The sequence below is a fragment of the Catharus ustulatus genome, chromosome 6 (assembly GCF_009819885.2).
Source record: "Catharus ustulatus isolate bCatUst1 chromosome 6, bCatUst1.pri.v2, whole genome shotgun sequence".
Classification (NCBI taxonomy): domain Eukaryota; kingdom Metazoa; phylum Chordata; class Aves; order Passeriformes; family Turdidae; genus Catharus; species Catharus ustulatus.
Genome location: NC_046226.1, coordinates 53,315,867 through 53,336,556, shown reverse-complemented (window position 1 = coordinate 53,336,556; position 20,690 = coordinate 53,315,867). Strand labels below are relative to the sequence as shown.

Genomic DNA, 20,690 nt, shown 5'->3' with positions numbered 1-20,690 from the left:
GGGCAGCCGGGCCATGGCCCCTGCCTGCGGCACGTCATGCTCCAGGAGGTTCCCGATCTTCAGGACGGGCTGCAGTGCCCGCAGGGCGTCCAGTTCCTGCAGCAGGGCCGGGCTGAAGCCGTCCTTGCTCAGCCTGGGCACGGAGGAGGCAGGAGAATAGGAGAAGGTGTTGGATTGTGTGGGGAGGGAGGTGCTGAAGCAGGCGGGATGCCGGTGCTGCCCTGCCTGTCCCGCAGCATCCTCTCCCCAGCTCGGCAGTGGCGGGCGTGGAAGGGGCCGTGGCAGGGCCCTGAGCCCAGGCTCCGCTGCGGGCAGGCGGGATGGCGGAGCTGCCGGCAGAGCTGCAGGACGCCCTGGGCTCCCAGCTCGTTGTCCCTGAGGTGCAGGCAGGTGAGACGGGGCCCCTGCAGCAGGCGCCCGAGAGCCGGCAGCTGCCCAGCCTGTGGGAGCGAGGCAAACAGGGCAGGAGCGCTTCGGGCCCTGCTCGGGAGCTGCTCCAGGTGGGAAGGGCGGAGCAGCGCCTGAGCTCGTGGCAGCAGCAGGGGCTGCTGAGGCGGCGATAGCGCAGCCCGATGAGAAGCGGCAGGAAAGAGGCTCGGAGCCGAGCGAGGGCCCCCGGAGGTCTCGGAGCGCTCGGAGAGCTCCTGTCCCCTGGGGCCGGGGCAGCAGCCACCCAGGCACCAAGGCCGCTCCCGTTCGGGTGTCCCCAGCTGTCCCGCTTTGGGCTCGGTGCCGTGCGTGCGTGTGTGACAGGGACAGCTCCGGGACAGTGCCCGGTGCCGCAGTGCCCGGCAGAGCGGGGAGATGGGGCAGGGCAGCTCCTCCCGCCGGCGCCCAGCGAGGGAGCGGCACGATGTGGCCGTGAGGAATTGCTGCGGTGCAGGTGGATGGGGAGCAGCTGCAGTTCCAGCTGCTGCGTTTGCTCTGGGAAAAGAGGCCCGGTCTAGTAATTATTTCGAGACAGTCAGGACTCACTTCAACCCAAGATTTTTATTAAAAACTCTACACGTCTTCTTTCAATGTCCTTCTTTGCTCACAACTCTGACTGCTCTCCTCATACGCAAATTCACGCAGCACTTCCTGCTTTTCTGACAGGTAGCTCCACACACACAGCACTGGCGCCTTCTTTCCTCTCTGCCGGTTTTCTTCTTCTTTCTACAAGACCGGCTAAACCCCCAGCAGTCCCTCAGCCGGCTGCCTAACCCGGAGTGTCCCTTACACAACTTCTTTCCTTGTCTGTCCCTTCCCTCCTCCCAGAACAGCCAGCACACTCTGGGTTTCAAGCTCCAACTCCATCTGCAGCTGTAACTCGTGGCCAGCTAACCAACCCTCTCTTTTATAACACCCAAACTCATGGGTACGATTGCTTTCTGTACTAACCTTGCAAATTATTCTCCTACACCTACAAACTCTTCTACTTCAGTCGGGAAGCGCCGATCCTTTGCATAACAAAGGGCCGGGGAACACAGTGGTCCCGGTCAGGTGAGGGACTATGAGAGAGACAGCAGGAGACAGGAATCGGAAGAGAGACTTTAGTCTGCAGTTCTTGTGCTTGGAATGTGAAGGACTCAAAGCCCGGCTCCTTTGCATGGGACACTCCTTGTACACACGCGTTGGGGCTGATTTGTGTGTTCCTGTGGTAGCAGGAAATGGATTTCCAGTGTGCGACTCCTGCAACTTTGGCATGGAAAAGCTGGGGGAGAACGGTGGAGGGAACGTGAGGTCTGGATGTTGGAGTGGGTGATAGGGAAGTTCCGGGGCAAGCGTGTAAAGCGTATTCCTGCATTAGGAAGGCACTGAGAGAGAGTATGCTGAGGGGTGACCCCGGGACGTTTCCTTTCGAGCGCGGCTGCCGAGGCGCAGCGGCACGGAGCGGCGGGGCAGGGGCAGCGCGGAGCCGCGGCGTTATCGGCGGCAGTGCAGGTGTCGGGAGCTGCGTGCGGTCGATGGCGAGGCCGGGAGCCGCCGGGGGGTGACCGCCTCCTTCCTGCCCTGGCGGCGAGGCGAGCGTGGGGCCAGAGCTGCGGCAGCAGCGCCATGTGCCAGCGCCGCCGCGAGGGACCGGGGAGCTGGTCCAGCTCCGAGCGGAGCCGGGGGCTGCTGCCACCCCCCGCGGGGGCTGTGAGCACCCTGGGAGGGGATCGCCCCAGAGATAAGGGCTTGGGGCTTTGCAGGTGCATGAGCGAGAGCAGCTCTTGCTAGGATGTGGGGTGAGGGCTGTCCCTATCAGCATGGATCTTGCCAGGCTGCAGCAGCAGAGCAGGAGGCTCGGGGCATACAGGAAGGGCCCCCTCAGCGCAGGTGTCGTGGGGGAGCTGCCTCCCCCCAGAGACATCCGGGTGGCAGCCCACTGTGGGGAGGTGTGTGACGCCAGAAGCGGAGCCGAGGCTCATATTTGGGCACGGAGCAGGTTATTGGAGGCCGCGGCCCCAGAGGCGGCAGAGGAGGCACCTGATAAAGGCTGCCCGGCTGCTGCTGCTGCTGCTGCGTGCATTGGCTCGGGCGCTGGCGAGAGGTGGCCTGGCTGCGCTGGCTCGGGGCCGCTGCCATGGGGCCGCTGCTGGCGCTGGGGCTGCTGGTGTGCGTGCAGCTGAGTGCGGGTGAGTGGCGGGCGCTGGGAGCGGGGCCCGCGGCGGTGCCGGGCCCGGCTCAGCAGCCTCCGTGCCGCAGGCTCCGGGGAGCTGCGTCTGGTGGGCGGCGGCGGGCGCTGTGCCGGGAGAGTGGAGGTGAAGCACGACGGTGAGTGGGGCTCCGTGTGCGTCTTCGACTTTGACCGGAAAGCCCTTTGGGCCAGCGTGGTGTGCCGGCAGCTGGGCTGTGGCCAGAAGGCCTGGGCGTCCCCGTATGCCCCATTCGGGCAGGGCACCGGGCGGATCTGGCTGCATCCCCACTATTGCCTCGGTACCGAGAATGTGCTGAAGGACTGTCCACACTTCGGATGGGGACAGCACTTCTGCGACCCGGGCTGGCATGCGGGGGTGACGTGCACAGGTGAGGGGACACACTGGCCGTGCTGGGACAGCCGCCTTGTGCAGGAGCATCCCGGGCAGGGCTGAGCCGTGCCCCTGTCCTGGTGCAGATGCCGTGGAGCTGAGGCTGGCGGGCGGCGGCAGTCCGTGTGCCGGGAGAGTGGAGGTGAAGCTGCAGGGACACTGGGGCACGGTGATCGAACCCAGCTGGGACATGGAGGATGCCGAGGTGGTTTGCCAGCAGCTGGGCTGTGGCTCGGCTGCCGGTGCCTACTCTGCCCGCGAGCGCTTCGGCAAAGGGGACGGGCCCGTCTGTGTGGCCAGGGTGAACTGCGATGGGTCCGACGCAGCTCTCTGGGAATGCGGGATTGGAGGTTGGGGACCCTATAAAGTCGATCTCCATGACTGGGACGCTGCCGTTGTCTGCCAAGGTAGGAGTTGGGCTTGGGGGGAATGTGACACTTCATGCACTTCTTGCCTTGACTCTGAGCCTGCGCTGCTCCTGCAGGATTTTCCCGGCTGGTCGGAGGGGCTGGAGCCTGTGCCGGGCAGCTGGAGGTGCGGCAGCGACAGGCCTGGGTTGGTGTGTGTGAGGATCAGGTGGACATGAAGGCGGCCCAGGTGGTGTGCAGGGAGCTGGGCTGCGGGGAGCCGCTCGCCATGGCCGGCAGTGGCCGGTTTGGGGCGGCATCGGCATCGCTCTGGGACGGCGGCTTCCAGTGCAATGGCACCGAGCCCCTCCTCAGTGCCTGTGCCCGGCGTCCGGCCCCGAGCCAGGGCTGCAGCGGCCGTGCCAGCATCATCTGCTCCCGTAAGTGCCGGGAACACCGGGGGCTCTTGGGCTCCGTGCAGCATCCCCGCCCTGACCGCCCTTCCTGCCACAGCCTACACGGGCTTCCGGCTGGGGAACGGCAGCTCGGGATGCTCCGGCCGAGTGGAGGTGGCCGTGAGGGGGACGTGGGGGTCCGTGTGCGCCAGCGAGTGGGACCTGCCCGACGCGCACGTCCTGTGCCGCCACCTGGGCTGCGGCCGCGCCCTCTCGGTGCCCCCGGGAGGCTCCTTCGGCAGCGGGGAGGGGCCGCTGCGGCCGGACACCTTCGGCTGCAGCGGGAGCGAGCGGCACCCGGGCCAGTGCCCCGTGACCGTGCTGGGGAAGGCTCCGTGTGCCCCCGGGAACGCCGCTGCTGTCAACTGCTCAGGTGTGTACGGCACCTGCGGGAGGAACCTCTGTGGGTTTTGGGACTCCCCAGGAATTGGGATCAGAAAATGCACGGTTACTCTGTGATTAAGGTCTGATTCTGGGAATTTTACAGGCCGCCTGCGGCTGGTGGAGGGTGAGACCCGGTGCGATGGGTGGCTGGAGGTACCCACAAGCACCGGGGAATGGCGCCGTGTGCCGGGAGAGCTTTTGCTCATACGGAATTTCAGCAGTGTGTGTCGAGAGCTGGGCTGTGGAGAACTGGAGAAGAGTGATGGTGTCCCTGGTACGTTTTTCGTGGATGAAGTGAACGAGACGGAGTCGGACATCGTGTATAGTGTGATCACAACCATCAAGGGCATGACTAATAATCTGACCCATGGGGGAAATTCCCGCTATGAGTCTTATCCATCGCTCATGACGACTGCACCAGCTGGCTTCCCTCACGGGGTGTCCATCGTCTGCTCAGGTGGGTGTCCAGAGAAGGGGCAGAGGTTCCCGTGCCCCAAGCAGCCATCCCCAGCCCGGTCCTTCCGTGCCCGCAGGCAGCCGGCGGGTGAGGCTGGTGGGGAGCTCAGGGCGCTGTGCCGGGCGCGTGGAGGTCTATTCCGGTGGCAGCTGGAGCAGCGTGTGCCAGGAAGGCTGGGACCTGCAGGACGCTGCCGTTGTGTGCCGGGAGCTGGGCTGTGGCAGGGCCCTGGAGGCCCCGAGCTCGGCGCGCTTCGGTGGCGGCACGGGGCCGCTGTGGCCGTACATGGCCGAGTGCTCCGGGAGCGAGGAGTCTCTCTGGGAATGCGGGCGCTCGGAAGAGCGCGAGTGCGGGCGCGGCGTCGGGGCAGGGGCCGTGTGCTCAGGTCAGTGGCGGGCAGCCCCTGAGCAGGGTCCGGCAGAGGCCGCGGGGGGTTGGTGGCCGTGCCGTGACCCCGCTGCCCCCCTTGCAGAGCAGATCTCCGTGCGGCTGGCAGGCGGCCGTGGGCGCTGCCGTGGCTCCCTGGAGGTGTCCTATAACGGCACGTGGGGCCGCGTGTGCTCCAACGGCACCAGCACCGGCACTGCCGGCACCGTGTGCCGCCACCTGGGCTGTGGGGAACGGGGCTGGCTGTCGGCCGACACTGCCCAGCAGCCGTCCCATGCCTGGCTGGCCTGGGTGGGCTGCGAGGACGGGGCCCGCTCACTCTGGGAGTGCCCCTCGGCTCCCTGGCACCTGCAGAGCTGCGGCCTTGGCGGGCACGTCCACGTGGAATGTGAGGAGGACAGGGATGGCAGCACTGGGACAGACACTACCCCACATCCGGAGGGTGCCGCCAGCACAGGTAGCTCTGCCCGTGCCTGCATCCCCCACATGGGGCTGGCTGGGATCCCCCTCCCCTCACTGCCTGCCTGTGTCCCAAAGGTGTTCCCAGGAGAAGCACTCGAGTACCGGCCGTGGGGACGGTGTCTGTGTCAACTGTGCTGTGCGTGGTGCTGGGGACGCTGCTGTGCCTGGCCCTGGGTGCCCTGGCCGTGCTGCTGTGCCGTGCCCGTGCCTGGCGCAGAGGTGGGTCCTGCCGGGTGGGGGAACAGGACAGAGCCGGTTTGGGGGTCCATGTGCTCCTGCCCTATGGAACAGCTCAGAAGGTGGGCAGGGGTGATCTTGGTGCCACCCACAGTGCCCAGGGCCCCAGGTAAATGCTGCCTGTGGTTCCAGGCCGTGGCAGAGCTGCAGATGCCATCTCCAATGGTGTCTACGAGGAGCTGGACTACACGGCCATGCCGGAGTACCAGGAGGTGCCCAGTCGCCCAGGTGGGTGCAGCCCTTGTGCCCCAGCTCTGTGTGGAGTGAAGGCTCTGCCTGACAGCCCCAGGGCAGCTTTGGGTCTTGGCCGTGGCTCTTGGCCATGGGCTGGGGTGTCCTTCGGTCCCAGATGAGCCACGCTGTGTGCTGTGAGGTTCTGTCACCTGCGGAGCCACTTGAGACCACCCCCATGTCCCTGTTTATCCCCTGCAGGTTCCCTGTCAGAGGGATGGATCAAGAAGCTGCCGTATTCCAGTGGGGACATCGTGGAGAGCAGTGACACCGAGGCAGCCCCAGGTGGGGTCACAGGGCAGGAAGGCAGCAGAGAGAGCAGGGGAGAGGGGAGACAGCTGGGCTGGGGAGCTGAGGAGAGAAGTGCTCCCCTTGTTAGTGTGCAGCACAGCATTGCCTTTCCCTGCTGGAGCCAAGGGTCACCAACACATCTCTGGTGGGAAGGCCAGAGGGGATGGGACAGCCAGAGCCCTGCCAAGGCTGCTGCTCACTGCCATGGACCCCTCTGCATTTCCCAGACCCCCCTGCCTGGCCCGTGAAAGGAATCCTGGATGGCTACGACGATGTCCTGGATGTGCCACAGGAGACCCCTGCTCCCAGCACTGTGGATATGTGCAAGGGAGTGGCACAGCAGAGTTGGATCTGCATCCTCCCCACAGGTAACAGGCCTCACAGCTGCCCTGTGCCCTCTGCAGAGCCACTCCATGGCAGGCTTTGGCTGTGGGGGCGGGCAGGGACCCAGCAGCAGATCCATGGGTGCTGTGGTCAGAGCCCAGGTGGGGTCTGTCAGGGGGGGCACGGAGCTGCCTGTCCCCTCAGGCACCTTTCTGTGCTGTTCCCAAGGTGGAATCTCCTCCCCTCCAAGTGCCCCAGGAGGCACCATGGACCCCTCGGAGCAGTCCCCGGGGCACACAGACTATGATGATGTTGGCAACAGCGCCCTGGAGACGGAGCCATGAGGATTCCCTGTCCATGCCCCAGCCCTGGGGATGTGTGTCCGAGGGCCCTGTCCCCAGGGAGGGGTGGTCCTGCACACAGAGAGCACTCCTGCCTGTCCAGCACTGCAGGAGAACTACTCCTGGTTACGGATTTTCGTTGATTTCATTTTTAATTTCTCTTTTTTCGTATTAAAATCTTAATTGGGTAGAGACTCACTCCCAAGGCTGGGACCTCAGTTTGATGAAGGAATCTCCATCCTGGGTACATCAGCCATTCCCTGGGGATACAGGGCATGGAGTGGATACAGAGACATATCCCTGGGATTGGTGGGATCAGGGGAAGAGCACTGGGAGATGGCTGGGATTGTTTGCAGAGTTCTTTATTTGGCACTGCCAAATACACACAACAGTCCCCAGTAACACTGAGGGGGAAAGGGACAGGGTAGGACCCAGACACCCCCCCACAGATACATCAGGATCTCCTCCTTGTTCCCCACGGGTGGGGCAGGCTCAGACCGACTGGCAGCAATGAGAGCTGGCCTGGGAATGGCTCCGGTTATTGCAAGGGCTTTACCGATATGAGACAAGTTCTGAAGGAGAGCAGTGCCTTCCTGTCCCCCGGCAGGAGCCCGCGGTGGCAGGGCAGCCGGGCCATGGCCCCTGCCTGCGGCACGTCATGCTCCAGGAGGTTCCCGATCTTCAGGGCGGGCTGCAGTGCCCGCAGGGCGTCCAGTTCCTGCAGCAGGGCCGGGCTGAAGCCGTCCGTGGAGGGGGCAGGAAAAGAGCAGGACTGGAACTCAGTTATAATGTTTCATTTTGTTCCTAATTTTCATAGCTGATGTTGTTTTTGTTTGTATTGTAGATATACTAGTAAAGAAATGTTATTCCTAAACCCATATCTTTGCCTGAGAGCCCCCATAATTTCCAAAGTATAATAAATGGGAGGGAGGGGCTGTGCATTCTACATTTCGGGAGGAGCTCCTTCCTTCTCTTGGCAGCACCTGCCCTCCAAACCAGGACATTTGGGAACTAAAAAACTTTAATACTAGAGAACAACAAAGAGCAAGCCAAAGAGTTTGTACTGAATGCACCGGGAAAGATGGAACAGGAAGGCAAATAACATCCATGAGGGCAAATGGACAAGAGCAGGTGTTAGGGAATGTCAGGGGTATTTATAAACTTGGAGGAGAGGCGGAATTAGGGTGGAGTTTAGGGAGGAGGTCCAATAAAGAAAGGTGATTAGGAATATTGAAATAATTACAGCAAGGAGGGACCAATGCTAACAAGGGAAGCAGAGAACTCTCTGGTAATGATGAACATACTCAAACTGCAGGATTCTGGGGGTGGTTTTTTCTCTGCAAAACTGCAAGGGTTTTCCCGTGGCCTCAAGCCACGGTCATCTGCCCTATCATTGGAGCTAACCCCAATATCTCCCCCTTTTTTATTTTCCTAACAAGGAAGTATGAATTTTTTTCTCAAAACCTTTCATCATAATTTTAACACACAGGAAGAAATAACAGTTATTACGATGAAAAAATTAGCAGTGCAGTTTTGGTGACAGATAAGGCATCAGTAGATAGATCCCAGCCTTTGAAGTGACAGGTGAGCCAGTCACTTGTTTGCTCAATCTGCAACTTTCCAACTCCCTCCTTTATGTTATAAATGTGATTTGTGCTAAATAAATTTGTAATTACATTTGCAAAATTGTGGCTTCGTATCCATAGAAAAATTGTACTCAATAGTTACAAAGCAAAAAGGAAAAAGAAACGGACAAAGGAGAATCCTCCAGGTGTTTGGTGGGAGCAGGGATAGTGAGGATGTAGGTCTGATATCAGCAGTTAGAAATAAAATTTTTGCCTCGAACTGGGCCACATCCGGATGATTCCAGACATTGGACACTGGAATAAGGCCTGATGTGGGAGCACAGACTCAGTGACATAACCCAAAGCTCAGTGCTTGCACCACCTGCAAGGTTACACAGCGGACACTGGGGAAGACCCAGAGCCTTCATCGGAAATGAGGCCCCCGAGGGGATGAGAGACCCCCAGCTCCTGGTGAAGCCTGTGCAACACCACAGAGTGACGTAGATTTTAGGAACAGAACCTGGGAGGAGCTTTCTAGAAGATTCTATATGAATATGCATTAGCACATAGTATATAACAGAGATTTTTACCTTGAGTGAGTTGGTGGGAGGGAAGGGCCCTCTCCGTACCCCGGTCAGTGTAACCCGGTCAGTTTTGCTTGTGCTGAATTCGACCCAAACCTCAATTATACTAAATTACTCACTGCCACATTTTGGATGTACTCAAATATATGTATTAAATATACTCTGATTGTATTCATTTACATACAATTGCTGCTACTGAATATTGCTGCTAAATTTAACAGTGGTGCCGAATTTAATTTTGTTTCAAAAATTATACAAATGGAAGAATCCATTTATAACAATTGGTGCCGATACCCGGGACTCCAGTCCAAGGGAAGAGTGGCTGGTTTTGGGAAGGAGCTCCCCACCAGTTGTTAAGGTGGTCTCCTGACAAGACCAGGCTCTTTTGGAGAAGGAGCTCCAAATTAAAATGAAGCACAAGCAAAAGAACCCAGCAATGAGAAGTGTGCAGAAATGAAGGCTGCCAGGGGAGTGCCGGCAGAGGTGAAGCACCCGTAAAAAGTCTTGTGCCCAGGAAGCTCGTGGGAAGATGGGCTGTGAGAAGCACAGGTTGGGCAGGATGGATGTGTGATGGATGAATGTTTGGGATGGCTGGATAGCCGGAACCAGTGGGGCCTCCCGGTACCGAGGCTCCGTATCTCCGCGAGGAGACCGGCCGGGAAAGGAGGGAAGCCAAAGGGGAGAGCGAGTGAAGACCACAGGAGGGAGCGGGAGGGAAAAGTCCCAGCCCGAAAATTCACGGGAAAAGTCTTTGAGGAGAAGGGAACTGACGCTTGAAGGAGTTAATTAAGAAGGCAGAGGTTTAACTTTTCTTTGGAAGGACAAACAGATGGGAAATGGTAAGTGATCAGAGGGTCGCAGAAAGTAGCCAGAAAGAGAAGTTGGGGAGAATCGATTAAAAAGGTAAACATGGACTTAGGCAGGAGGTAAGTAGTTGGCAAAAGATGAGAGAGTGTAAATATTGAGCGAGAGAAAGTTGGAGCATTGAATGAGTGAGAGAGAGAGTGCAGGAGACTGGGATATCGGGGATTTCTTAGTCTGTTGCTGCCAGAGATGGGTCAGAGGAAGAGTAGGAGCTCTGACCCAGGGTTTGTGAATGATGGAAAAATTCTCGAGAACTCGATGTGTTGGGGAACCAGGAGGGAGGGTCCCAGAAGGGGAGCAGGATTCCTCAGGACAGTCCAGTGGCCATCATGATAGGATATTGGGGTACAAGAAAATCAAAAAAAGAGGAAAAAGCAACCAGAAACAGATCTATTATTGTATGATTGAATGGACAAAGGAAAAAATTTGTGTAGAAAATTTCTACTGGCCAGAATTTGAACCATTTGAAAATTGGATTTGTTAGGTTTTAAATCTAAATGTGAATTTAAAAGAACCTCTTAACCAGGAGGAAAAATTACAGGCTATTTTAGGAATCTTATTTACAAAGGCAGAGGGAGAAATGATCAGACAGTCAGGAAAACAAGCTCGAAATAAAGATCATCAGAGACCAAAGCATAGGACGAATATGAGAGATTCTGGGTGGTTAATTGTCCAAGAAATTCGGAGAGCAGTGCTCAGGGGACCAAATACAAGGAAAGCTTTGAGTGAACATCAAGGGAAGGATGAGTCCCCAGTAAAATGGCTAAAAAGACTAAAAAAGCATTTTCAATTATATTCTATTCATAGACCCTGATTCAGCAGCAGGGTAGGTCATTTTAAAACCACACTTTGTAACTATGTCTTGGAACGAAATTGGGAAAAATATGGAAAAATGGGAAGATTGGCAGGACAGGGGACTTCAGGAGCTGTTAAGGGAAGCACTAAAAATATATGTTAATAGAAATAAGAGAAAACACAAAAGTAAATTCCAGGATTCTAATGGCAGCAGTGCAGGAAACACAAGCAACCACAACCACAGAGATGTTAGAAGAGGAGGAAACAGTTTAGCTGGTGATGAGGCAGGGGGGGCTGCCCTGAGGGAGAACAGCAGTGTAATGATGACTTTTCAGGAGGCAGAAACACAAAATAAATCACCACACTTTTCCTTAGCGGAAGGAGAAGCTATAAAGAAGTTTGGAGCAACCCTGACAGAAGGAGAATGGATTCTGCCCAAAGGTAGAAAAGCAGCACCAAAACTTTTTCCCAACAGATCCTAAACAACATCCATAGAAAGACTCACTGGGGAACAAGGGCACTTTGAGAGCACTTTTTGAAATTTTGTGGGTGTACAGGAATATTTGAAATTGGGAGACAAATGACTCAAGGATGTCTGACATGTGAGAAAGTGAACAAAAATAGTGCTGAGGAGTCCTCCCTCTGGAGGCAGTCAAACAGCTTCTGGGGCAGCTGGAAATAGCTGCTAGTTTTAGAAGATCAGTTGACTCAGTGGGTAAAAGCATTTCCTGTGGCTTGGGCTATAGATTTAGATGAATACAGGTTCTTGATTTGGATCAGAGCACTCATTTTACCTGGAGAATAATTACCTGGCAATATCAGACCCCATAGCATCCCGAAAGCTCGGGGTGAGTTAAAACAACAACTACCTAAATTAATGATAAAAACCAAATTCCCATGGACCAGATGCCTTCCCTTAGCCCTGTGAAATATTACATGGACTGCCTTCCCCTGACAGCATAACAGTGACAATCCCTCACTGGTCAGGGACAAAACCATTCAGGGGTGTGTTACAACCATCACAAACAAATTGGGGTAATTAAGGGAGAAAGGCGTCTTGTCCCCAATAACTCCTCTTGATTCTTCTGATATATTCTATGTGACCAGGACAGTATGTGTGGATAAAATGCTGAAGAGGAAAAAAGTTTAGAACCCCGGTGGGGGCTGGGGAGGGAACATTTCTGGTTCTTGTAACCACAGAAACAGCAGTTTGAACAGTGGAAAAAGCTGAACTGATGCTTCACCAGTAAAAGGACTGATACAAAATAAAGATTAGAAAATTATTGAAACACCTGGAGATCTAAAAGTAAAATTAAAAACCGGCCTTCAAGATGGATCCCTCAAGAAAAGAAGGTATGTAAAATCAACAGGAAACCACTGTGCCTTCAGACCAAAGGGGGATGTAGTTTTTATATGCAGAGGGAAAAAAATGCTCTTTTATAATCTTACTGTTTGAGATAGCAATGTAAAATTGTTTTGAGAGGTTCATAATTAGAATGTAGGCGTCCTGGATCAGCTGCCAACTGGAACCTCGTTGTGCCAGGAGGAAGAACAGCTCCGATGGGAAAGAATCAGACACCTCATTGATCAATGGAAACGGCCCAGGCGGATTGAAAAGTTCCTCTGGAGCCTCCAGCAGTCAAGATTAACTGATTTATTGGAGGAGCTGCAACTCCTGAAAAAACGGACAGGTAAGACAAGTTATTGAGAGGGTTCAGAAACAAACAACACCCTGGGAATGTATTCATTATGACTTAAGGTGTTTGTATTGTTTGCAACTGTTGTTTTAATTCATAGTGAAAAGTAACTAAGGCAGAAGAAAAAAGGAAACAATTAATTTGATTGGAGACTGAACTGAACTCGGTGATTTAATGCTGAAAGACAATCTGACCTGATTGTTTGGAAACTAGAGAAATTAAACACTAGAAAATAACAAACAGCACGTCGAACAGTTTGTACTTAACGAACCGGGAACGATGGAACACGGAGGCAAATTCCATCCATGAGGGCAAATGTACAAAAGCCGTGTTAGGGCATGTCAGGGGTAGTTATAAACTTGGAGGAGGGAAGGAATTACAGCTGAGTTTAGGGAGGAGGTCTAATACAGAAGAGCAACAGGGATTTTTAAAATTACTCTACCATAAAGAAACCAATGCTAACAAGGGAAGCAGAGAACTTTCTAGCAATGATGAACATACTAGAACTGGAGGATTCTGGGGGTGGTTTTTACTCAGCACGATTGCAAGGGTTTTCCTAAGGCCTGTAGTCATGGTCATCTGCACTTATAAGGGACCTGACTCCAAGAGCCACATGTCCCTGTTTATCCCCTGCAGGTTCCCTGTCAGAGGGATGGGACAAGAAGCTGCCGTATTCCAGCGGGGACAGCTTGTAGAGGAGTGACAATGAGCTATCCCGAGGTGGGGCCACAGGGCAGGAAGGCAGCAGGGAGAGCAGGGGAGAGGGGACACAGCTGGGCTGGGGAGCTGAGGAGAGAAGTGCTCCCCTTGTTAGTGTGCAACACAGCATTGCCTTTCCCTGCTGGGGCCAAGGGTCACCAGCACATCTCTGGTGGGAGGGCCAGAGGGGATGGGACAGCCAGAGCCCTGTAAGGGCTGCTATCACTGCCATGGACCCCTCTGCATTTCCCAGACCCCCCTGCCTGGCCTGAGCAAGGAATCCCAGATGGCTACGACGATGTCCTGGATGTGCCACAGGAGACCCCCGCTCCCAGCACTGTGGATATGTGCAAGGGAGTGGCACAGCAGAGGTGGATCTGTGTCCTCCCCACAGGTCAGAGGCCTCACAGTTGCCCTGTGCCCTCTGCAGAGCCACTCCATGGCAGGGTATGGCTGTGGGGGCGGGCAGGGACCCAGCAGCAGATCCATGGCTCTAGATTTGGCAGTGCCAAATACACTCAACTGTTCCCAGGAGCAGCGAGGGGAAAAGGGACAGGGCGGGACTCGGACCCACCCCATTTTACAGAAGGATCTCATCCCGGTGCAACACGTGTGGGGCCGGCGTAGTCGCACTGGCAGCACTGAGAGCTGGGCTAGGAATGGCTCTGTCTGTTCGAAGGGTTTTCCTAAAGGAGAGCAGCTCTTCAGAAGGAGGGCAGCGCCTTCCTGCCCTCCGGCAGGAGCCCGCGGTGGCTGGGCAGCCAGGCCATGGCCCCTGCCTGCGGCACGTCATGCTCCAGGAGGTTCCCGATCTTCAGGACGGGCTGCAGTGCCCGCAGGGCGTCCAGTTCCGTGCTCAGCCTGGCCATGGAGGAGGCAGGAGAAGAGGAGAAGGTATTGGATTGTGTGGGGAGGGAGGTGCTGAAGCAGGCGGGATGCCGGTGCTGCCCTGCCTGTCCCGCAGCATCCTCTCCCCGGCTCGGCAGTGGCGGGCGTGGAAGGGGCCGTGGCAGGGCCCTGAGGCCAGGCTCCGCTGCGGGCAGGCGGGATGGCGGAGCTGCCGGCAGAGCTGCAGGACGCCCTGGGCTCCCAGCTCGTTGTCCCTGAGGTGCAGGCAGGTGAGACGGGGCCCCTGCAGCAGGCGCCCGAGAGCCGGCAGCTGCCCAGCCTGTGGGAGCGAGGCAAACAGGGCAGGAGCGCTTCGGGCTCTGCTCGGGAGCTGCTCCAGGTGGGAAGGGCGGAGCAGCGCCTGAGCTCGTGGCAGCAGCAGGGGCTGCTGAGGCGGCGATAGCGCAGCCCGATGAGAAGCGGCAGGAAAGAGGCTCGGAGCCGAGCGAGGGCCCCCGCAGGTCTCGGAGCGCTCGGAGAGCTCCTGTCCCCTGGGGCCGGGGCAGCAGCCACCCCGGCACCAAGGCCGCTCCCGTTCGGGTGTCCCCAGCTGCCCCGCTTTGGGCTCGGTGCCGTGCGTGCGTGTGTGACAGGGACAGCTCCGGGACAGTGCCCGGTGCCGCAGTGCCCGGCAGAGCGGGGAGATGGGGCAGGGCAGCTCCTCCCGCCGGCGCCCAGCGAGGGAGCGGCACGATGTGGCCGTGAGGAATTGCTGCGGTGCAGGTGGATGGGGAGCAGTTGCAGTTCCAGCTGCTGCGTTTGCTCCGGGTGGGTGGCTGGGAAAAGAGGCCGGGTCTAGTAACTATGGCGAGACTGACACGACTGGCACCAACGCCAGTCTTTTATTGAAAATCTACCTTCTTTGAATGGACTTCTTTGATCACAACTCTGACTGCTTCCCTCAGCGGATGCTTCACTCAGCACTGACACGTTCTTTCCTCTCTGCCGGTTTCCTTCTTCCTTCTACAAGACTGGCTAAACCACAAGCTGTCCCCGAGACGGCCGCCTTACCCTGACTGTCCCTTACACAACATCTTCTCACCTTCTCTGTCCCTTCCCTCGTCCCAGAACAGCCAACTCACTCTGGATCTCAAGCTCCAACTCCATATGCAGCTGTAACTCATGGCCAGCTAACCAACCCTCTCTTTTATAACACCCAAACTCATGGGTACGATTGCCTTCTGTACTAACCTTTCAAATTATTCTCCTACACTTAAAAACTCTTCTACTTCAGACGGGAAGTGCCGATCCTTTGCATAACAAAGGGCCGGGGAACACAGTGGTCCCGGTCAGGTGAGGGACCGTGAGAGCGACAGCAGGAGGTGAGGATCGGGAGGAAGAGAGACTTTAGCCTGCAATTCTTATGCTTGGAATGTGAAGGGCTCAAAGCCCGGCTCCTTTGCATGGGACACTCCTTGTACACACGCGTTGGGGCTGATTTGTGTGTTCCTGTGGCAGCAGGAAATGGATTTACAGTGTGCGACTCCTGCAACTTTGGCATGGAAAAGCTGGGGGAGAACGGGGGAGGGAACGTGAGGTCTGGATGTGGGAGTGGGTGATAGGGAAGTTCCGGGGCAAGCGTGTAAAGCGGATTCCTGCATTAGGAAGGCACTGAGAGAGAGTGTGGTGAGGGGTACACTGGGATGTTTCCTTTCGAGCGCGGCTGCCGAGGCGCAGGGGCACGGAGCGGCGGGGCAGGGGCAGCGCGGAGCCGCGGCGTTATCGGCGGCAGCGCAGGTGTCGGGAGCTGCGTGCGGTCGATGGCGAGGCCGGGAGCCGCCGGGGGGTGACCGCCTCCTTCCTGCCCTGGCGGCGAGGCGAGCGCGGGGCCAGAGCTGCGGCAGCAGCGCCATGTGCCAGCGCCGCCGCGAGGGACCGGGGAGCTGGTCCAGCTCCGAGCGGAGCCGGGGGCTGCTGCCACCCCCCGCGGGGGCTGCGAGCACGCCGGGAGGGGAGCGCCCCAGAGATAAGGGCTTGGGGCTTTGCAGGTGCATGAGCGAGAGCAGCTCTTGCTAGGATGTGGGGTGAGGGCTGTCCCTATCAGCATGGATCTTGCCAGGCTGCAGCAGCAGAGCAGGAGGCTCGGGGGATACAGGAAGGGCCCCCCCAGCGCAGGTGTCGTGGGGGAGCTGCCTCCCCCCAGAGACATCCGGGTGGCAGCCCAGTGTGGGGAGGTGTGTGACGCCAGAAGCGGAGCCGAGGCTCATATTTGGGCACGGAGCAGGTTATTGGAGGCTGCGGCCCCAGAGGCGGCAGAGGAGGCACCTGATAAAGGCTGCCCGGCTGCTGCTGCTGCTGCTGCTGCGTGCATTGGCTCGGGCGCTGGCGAGAGGTGGCCTGGCTGCGCTGGCTCGGGGCCGCTGCCATGGGGCCGCTGCTGGCGCTGGGGCTGCTGGTGTGCGTGCAGCTGAGTGCGGGTGAGTGGCGGGCGCTGGGAGCGGGGCCCGCGGCGGTGCCGGGCCCGGCTCAGCAGCCTCCGTGCCGCAGGCTCCGGGGAGCTGCGTCTGGTGGGCGGCGGCGGGCGCTGTGCCGGGAGAGTGGAGGTGAAGCTGCAGGGACACTGGGGCTCCGTGGGAGACGATAGCTGGGACATGAAGGATGCTGAGGTGGTTTGCCAGCAGCTGGGCTGTGGCTCGGCTGCCGGTGCCTACTACGCCCGCGAGCGCTTCAGCGAAGGGGACGGGCCCGTCAGTCTGGCCCTGGTGGACTGCAAAGGGTCCGAGGCCACTCTCTGGGACTGCCGGATCAACGGCTGGGGACCCTATCATGGCAGCATCCATGACTGGGACACTGCTGTTGTGTGCCAAGGTAGGAGCTGGATTTGTGGGGGAGGGTGTGGTACTTCATGCACTTCATGCCTTGCCTCTGAGCCTGCGCTGCTCCTGCAGGATTTTCCCGGCTGGTCGGAGGTCCCGGAGCCTGTGCCGGGCAGCTGGAGGTGCGGCAGGGCCGGGCCTGGGTTGGTGTGTGTGAGGATCAGGTGGACATGAAGGCGGCCCAGGTGGTATGCAGGGAGCTGGGCTGCGGGGAGCCGCTCGCCATGGCCGGCAGTGGCCGGTTTGGGGCGGCATCGGCATCGCTCTGGGACGGCGGCTTCCAGTGCAATGGCACCGAGCCCCTCCTCAGTGCCTGTGCCCGGCGTCCGGCCCCGAGCCAGGGCTGCAGCGGCCGTGCCAGCATCATCTGCTCCCGTAAGTGCCGGGAACACCGGGGGCTCTTGGGCTCCGTGCAGCATTCCCGCCCTGACCGCCCTTCCTGCCACAGCCTACGCGGGCTTCCGGCTGGGGAACGGCAGCTCGGGATGCTCCGGCCGAGTGGAGGTGGCCGTGAGGGGGACGTGGGGGTCCGTGTGCGCCAGCGAGTGGGACCTGCCCGACGCGCACGTCCTGTGCCGCCACCTGGGCTGCGGCCGCGCCCTCTCGGTGCCCCCGGGAGGCTCCTTCGGCAGCGGGGAGGGGCCGCTGCGGCCGGACACCTTCGGCTGCAGCGGGAGCGAGCGGCACCCGGGCCAGTGCCCCGTGACCGTGCTGGGGAAGGCTCCGTGTGCCCCCGGGAACGCCGCTGCTGTCAACTGCTCAGGTGTGTACGGCAGATGTGGGAGGAGCCTCTAGCCCTTATGGGACTCCTGAAGAATTGGAATCAGACTGTACAGGGTTATTTTGGGGTGAATTGTGGTCTGAGCCACAACCCCATTGTTCTGCTGGTTGTTTTGCAGATGTTGACTTCGTCGAGTCCCTGAGGCTGGTGGACGGTCAGAGCTTGTGTGATGGCCGGCTGGAGGAGACCATAACCAGCCCAGTCTGGCGCCGTGTGCCTCTGGAACAGTGGAATAAATGGGATGTCCATATGGTATGTGCTGTGCTGGGCTGTGGCGTTCCCAAGGATGTTTACACCGCCATGGGAACGGTCGCTGCATTGAGCAGCACGCCCAGACAGGTGGACATCATGGCTGAAGAGATGGACAACATTTCGGGCATGGGCTCTGCGCTGACAAGCGGCACTGAGGAGATAGATGACATGCTGGAGAAGATGGAGAGTCCTGCACCAAACAACAGCTTCGAGGAGATGGTCGTTGTCTGCTCAAGTGGGTGTCCAGAGAAGGGGCAGAGGTTCCCGTGCCCCAAGCAGCCACCCCAGCCCGGTCCTTCCGTGCCCGCAGGCAGCCGGCGGGTGAGGCTGGTGGGGAGCTCAGGGCGCTGTGCCGGGCGCGTGGAGGTCTATTCCGGTGGCAGCTGGAGCAGCGTGTGCCAGGAAGGCTGGGACCTGCAGGACGCTGCCGTTGTGTGCCGGGAGCTGGGCTGTGGCAGGGCCCTGGAGGCCCCGAGCTCGGCGCGCTTCGGTGGCGGCACGGGGCCGCTGTGGCCGTACATGGCCGAGTGCTCCGGGAGCGAGGAGTCTCTCTGGGAATGCGGGCGCTCGGAAGAGCGCGAGTGCGGGCGCGGCGTCGGGGCAGGGGCCGTGTGCTCAGGTCAGTGGCGGGCAGCCCCAGATCAGGGTCCGGCAGAGGCCGCGGGGGGTTGGTGGCCGTGCCGTGACCCCGCTGCCCCCCTTGCAGAGCAGATCTCCGTGCGGCTGGCAGGCGGCCGTGGGCGCTGCCGTGGCTCCCTGGAGGTGTCCTATAACGGCACGTGGGGCCGCGTGTGCTCCAACGGCACCAGCACCGGCACCGCCGGCACCGTGTGCCGCCAGCTGGGCTGTGGGGAGCGGGGCTGGCTGTCGGCCGACACTGCCCAGCAGCCGTCCCGTGCCTGGCTGGCCTGGGTGGGCTGCGAGGACGGGGCCCGCTCACTCTGGGAGTGCCCCTCGGCTCCCTGGCACCTGCAGAGCTGCGGCATTGGCGGGCACGTCCACGTGGATTGTGAGGAGGACAGCGATGGCAGCACTGGGACAGACACTACCCCACATCCGGAGGGTGCCACCAGCACAGGTAGCTCTGCCCGTGCCTGCATCCCCCACATGGGGCTGGCTGGGATCCCCCTCCCCTCACTGCCTGCCTGTGTCCCCAAAGGTGTTCCCAGGAGAAGAACTCGAGTACCGGCTGTGGGGACGGTGTCTGTGTCAACTGTGCTGTGCGTGGTGCTGGGGACGCTGCTGTGCCTGGCCCTGGGTGCCCTGGCCGTGCTGCTGTGCCGTGCCCGTGCCTGGCGCAGAGGTGGGTCCTGCTGGGTGGGGACCGGGACAGAGCCGGTTTGGGGGTCCATGGGCTCCTGCCCTGTGGAACAATTCAGAAGGTGGGCAGGGGTGATCTTGGTGCTGCCCACAGTGCCCAGGGCCCCAGGTAAATGCTGCGTGTGGTTCCAGGCCGTGGCAGAGCTGCAGATGCCATCTCCAATGGTGTCTACGAGGAGCTGGACTACACGGCCATGCCGGAGTACCAGGAGGTGCCCAGTCGCCCAGGTGGGTGCAGCCCTTGTGCCCCAGCTCTGTGTGGAGTGAAGGCTCTGCCTGACAGCTCCAGGGATGATTCGGGTCTTGGCCATGGGCTGGGGTGTCCCTCGGTCCCAGATCAGCCGCGCTTTGTGGTGTGAGGTTCTGTCATCTCCTGTGCCACTTGAGGCCACTCCCATGTCCCTGTTTATCCCTTGTAGGTTCCCTGTCAGAGGGATGGATCAAGAAGATGCCGTATTCCAGTGGGGTCATCGTGGAGAGGAGTGACACCGAGGCAGCCCCAGGTGGGGTCACAGGGCAGGAAGGCAGCAGGGAGAGCAGGGGAGAGGGGACACAGCTGAGCTGGGGAGCTGAGGGGACAAGTGCTCCCCTTGTTAGTGTGCAGCACAGCATTGCCTTTCCCTGCTGGAGCCAAGGGTCACCAGCACATCTCTGTTGGAAAGGCCAGAGGGGATGGCACAGCCAGAGCCCTGCCAGGGCTGCTGCTCACTGCCATGGACCCCTCTGCATTTCCCAGACCCCCCTGCCTGGCCCGTGAAAGGAATCCCGGATGGCTACGACGATGTCCTGGATGTGCCACAGGAGACCCCCGCTCCCAGCACTGTGGATATGTGCAAGGGAGTGGCACAGCAGAGGTGGATCTCTGTCCTCCCCACAGGTAAGAGGCCTCACAGCTGTCCTGTGCCCTCTGCAGAGCCACTCCATGGCAGGGTTTGGCTGTGGGGGCGGGCAGGGACCCAGCAGCAGATCCATGGGTGCTGTGGTCAGAGCCCAGGTGGGGTCTGTCAGGGGGGACATGGAGCTGCCTGTCCCCTCAGGCACCTTTCTGTGCTGTCCCCAAGGTGGAATTTCCTCCCCTCCAAGTGCCCCAGAAGCCACCAGGGACCCCTTGGGACAAACTTCGGGGCTCATGGACTATGATGATATCGGCAGCAGTGCCCTGGAGACAGAGCCATGAGGATTCCCTGTCTATGCCCCAGCCCTGGGGATGTGTGTGTGGCAGTGAGGATTGGCCTTGTCGCCGGGGAAGGGTTGTCCTACCCACACAGATCACCCATTCCTGTCCAGCATTGCAGGAAAACATCTCCTGTGTATGGATTTTCTTTGATTTCAATATGAATTTCTCTTTTTGCCTAATAAAACCCAAACTGGACAGAATCACTGCCAAGGTTTGCACCTCAGTCTAGTGCAGGCTCTTCCATCCTGGGTTCATTAGCTGTTCCCTGGAGATGCGGGTAGGAATTGAATGCACAGACACATCCCTGGGATTGGTGGTATCAGGGGGAAGAGCACTGGGAGAG

The 20,690-nt window shown here is 59.1% G+C and overlaps 3 protein-coding genes across 3 annotated transcripts; 2 read left to right on the top strand and 1 right to left on the bottom strand.

The window, feature by feature from the left end:
- Positions 1–1,997: 1,997 nt before the first annotated feature.
- LOC116997996 (antigen WC1.1-like) lies at positions 1,998–7,738 on the top strand. The gene is made up of 12 exons (XM_033063276.2): positions 1,998–2,600; positions 2,671–2,991; positions 3,080–3,400; positions 3,478–3,780; positions 3,854–4,168; positions 4,283–4,636; positions 4,713–5,021; positions 5,109–5,480; positions 5,561–5,704; positions 5,855–5,950; positions 6,155–6,238; positions 6,472–7,738. The coding sequence occupies exons 1-12, from the start codon at positions 2,549–2,551 to the stop codon at positions 6,873–6,875; spliced, it is 3,075 nt and encodes a 1,024-aa protein (XP_032919167.1). The 5' UTR covers positions 1,998–2,548; the 3' UTR covers positions 6,876–7,738.
- Positions 7,739–13,817: 6,079 nt separating this feature from the next.
- Positions 13,818–16,368, bottom strand: LOC116997708. The gene is made up of 3 exons (XM_033062785.1): positions 16,267–16,368; positions 14,067–14,803; positions 13,818–13,974 (listed from the first exon to the last, which is right to left on the bottom strand). Exons 1-3 carry the CDS (start codon positions 16,366–16,368, stop codon positions 13,818–13,820), a joined length of 996 nt encoding a protein of 331 aa, XP_032918676.1.
- Positions 15,968–20,602, top strand: LOC116997998 (antigen WC1.1-like). Its single transcript, XM_033063278.2, has 11 exons — positions 15,968–16,418; positions 16,489–16,809; positions 16,890–17,192; positions 17,266–17,580; positions 17,717–18,085; positions 18,161–18,469; positions 18,557–19,153; positions 19,303–19,398; positions 19,590–19,673; positions 19,907–20,047; positions 20,232–20,602. The coding sequence occupies exons 1-11, from the start codon at positions 16,367–16,369 to the stop codon at positions 20,345–20,347; spliced, it is 2,703 nt and encodes a 900-aa protein (XP_032919169.1). The 5' UTR covers positions 15,968–16,366; the 3' UTR covers positions 20,348–20,602.
- The last annotated feature ends 88 nt before the right edge of the window (positions 20,603–20,690 follow it).

Excerpts from the sequence above, each read along its gene's own strand:
- LOC116997996 (XM_033063276.2), top strand. The coding sequence starts at position 2,549 with ATGGGGCCGCTGCTGGCGCTGGGGCTGCTGGTGTGCGTGCAGCTGAGT. Across the intron at positions 3,401-3,477 it reads CGCTGCCGTTGTCTGCCAAG|GATTTTCCCGGCTGGTCGGA; the intron begins GTAGGAGTTGGG and ends CTGCTCCTGCAG. Across the intron at positions 5,022-5,108 it reads GGCAGGGGCCGTGTGCTCAG|AGCAGATCTCCGTGCGGCTG; the intron begins GTCAGTGGCGGG and ends CCCCCCTTGCAG.
- LOC116997998 (XM_033063278.2), top strand. The coding sequence starts at position 16,367 with ATGGGGCCGCTGCTGGCGCTGGGGCTGCTGGTGTGCGTGCAGCTGAGT. Across the intron at positions 19,399-19,589 it reads GGAGGTGCCCAGTCGCCCAG|GTTCCCTGTCAGAGGGATGG; the intron begins GTGGGTGCAGCC and ends TATCCCTTGTAG. Across the intron at positions 19,674-19,906 it reads TGACACCGAGGCAGCCCCAG|ACCCCCCTGCCTGGCCCGTG; the intron begins GTGGGGTCACAG and ends TGCATTTCCCAG.
- LOC116997708 (XM_033062785.1), bottom strand. The coding sequence starts at position 16,368 with ATGGCAGCGGCCCCGAGCCAGCGCAGCCAGGCCACCTCTCGCCAGCGC. Across the intron at positions 14,804-16,266 it reads AGCCGGGCAGCCTTTATCAG|TTACTAGACCCGGCCTCTTT; the intron begins GTGCCTCCTCTG and ends GTCTCGCCATAG. Across the intron at positions 13,975-14,066 it reads GAGAGGATGCTGCGGGACAG|GCTGAGCACGGAACTGGACG; the intron begins GCAGGGCAGCAC and ends CTCCATGGCCAG.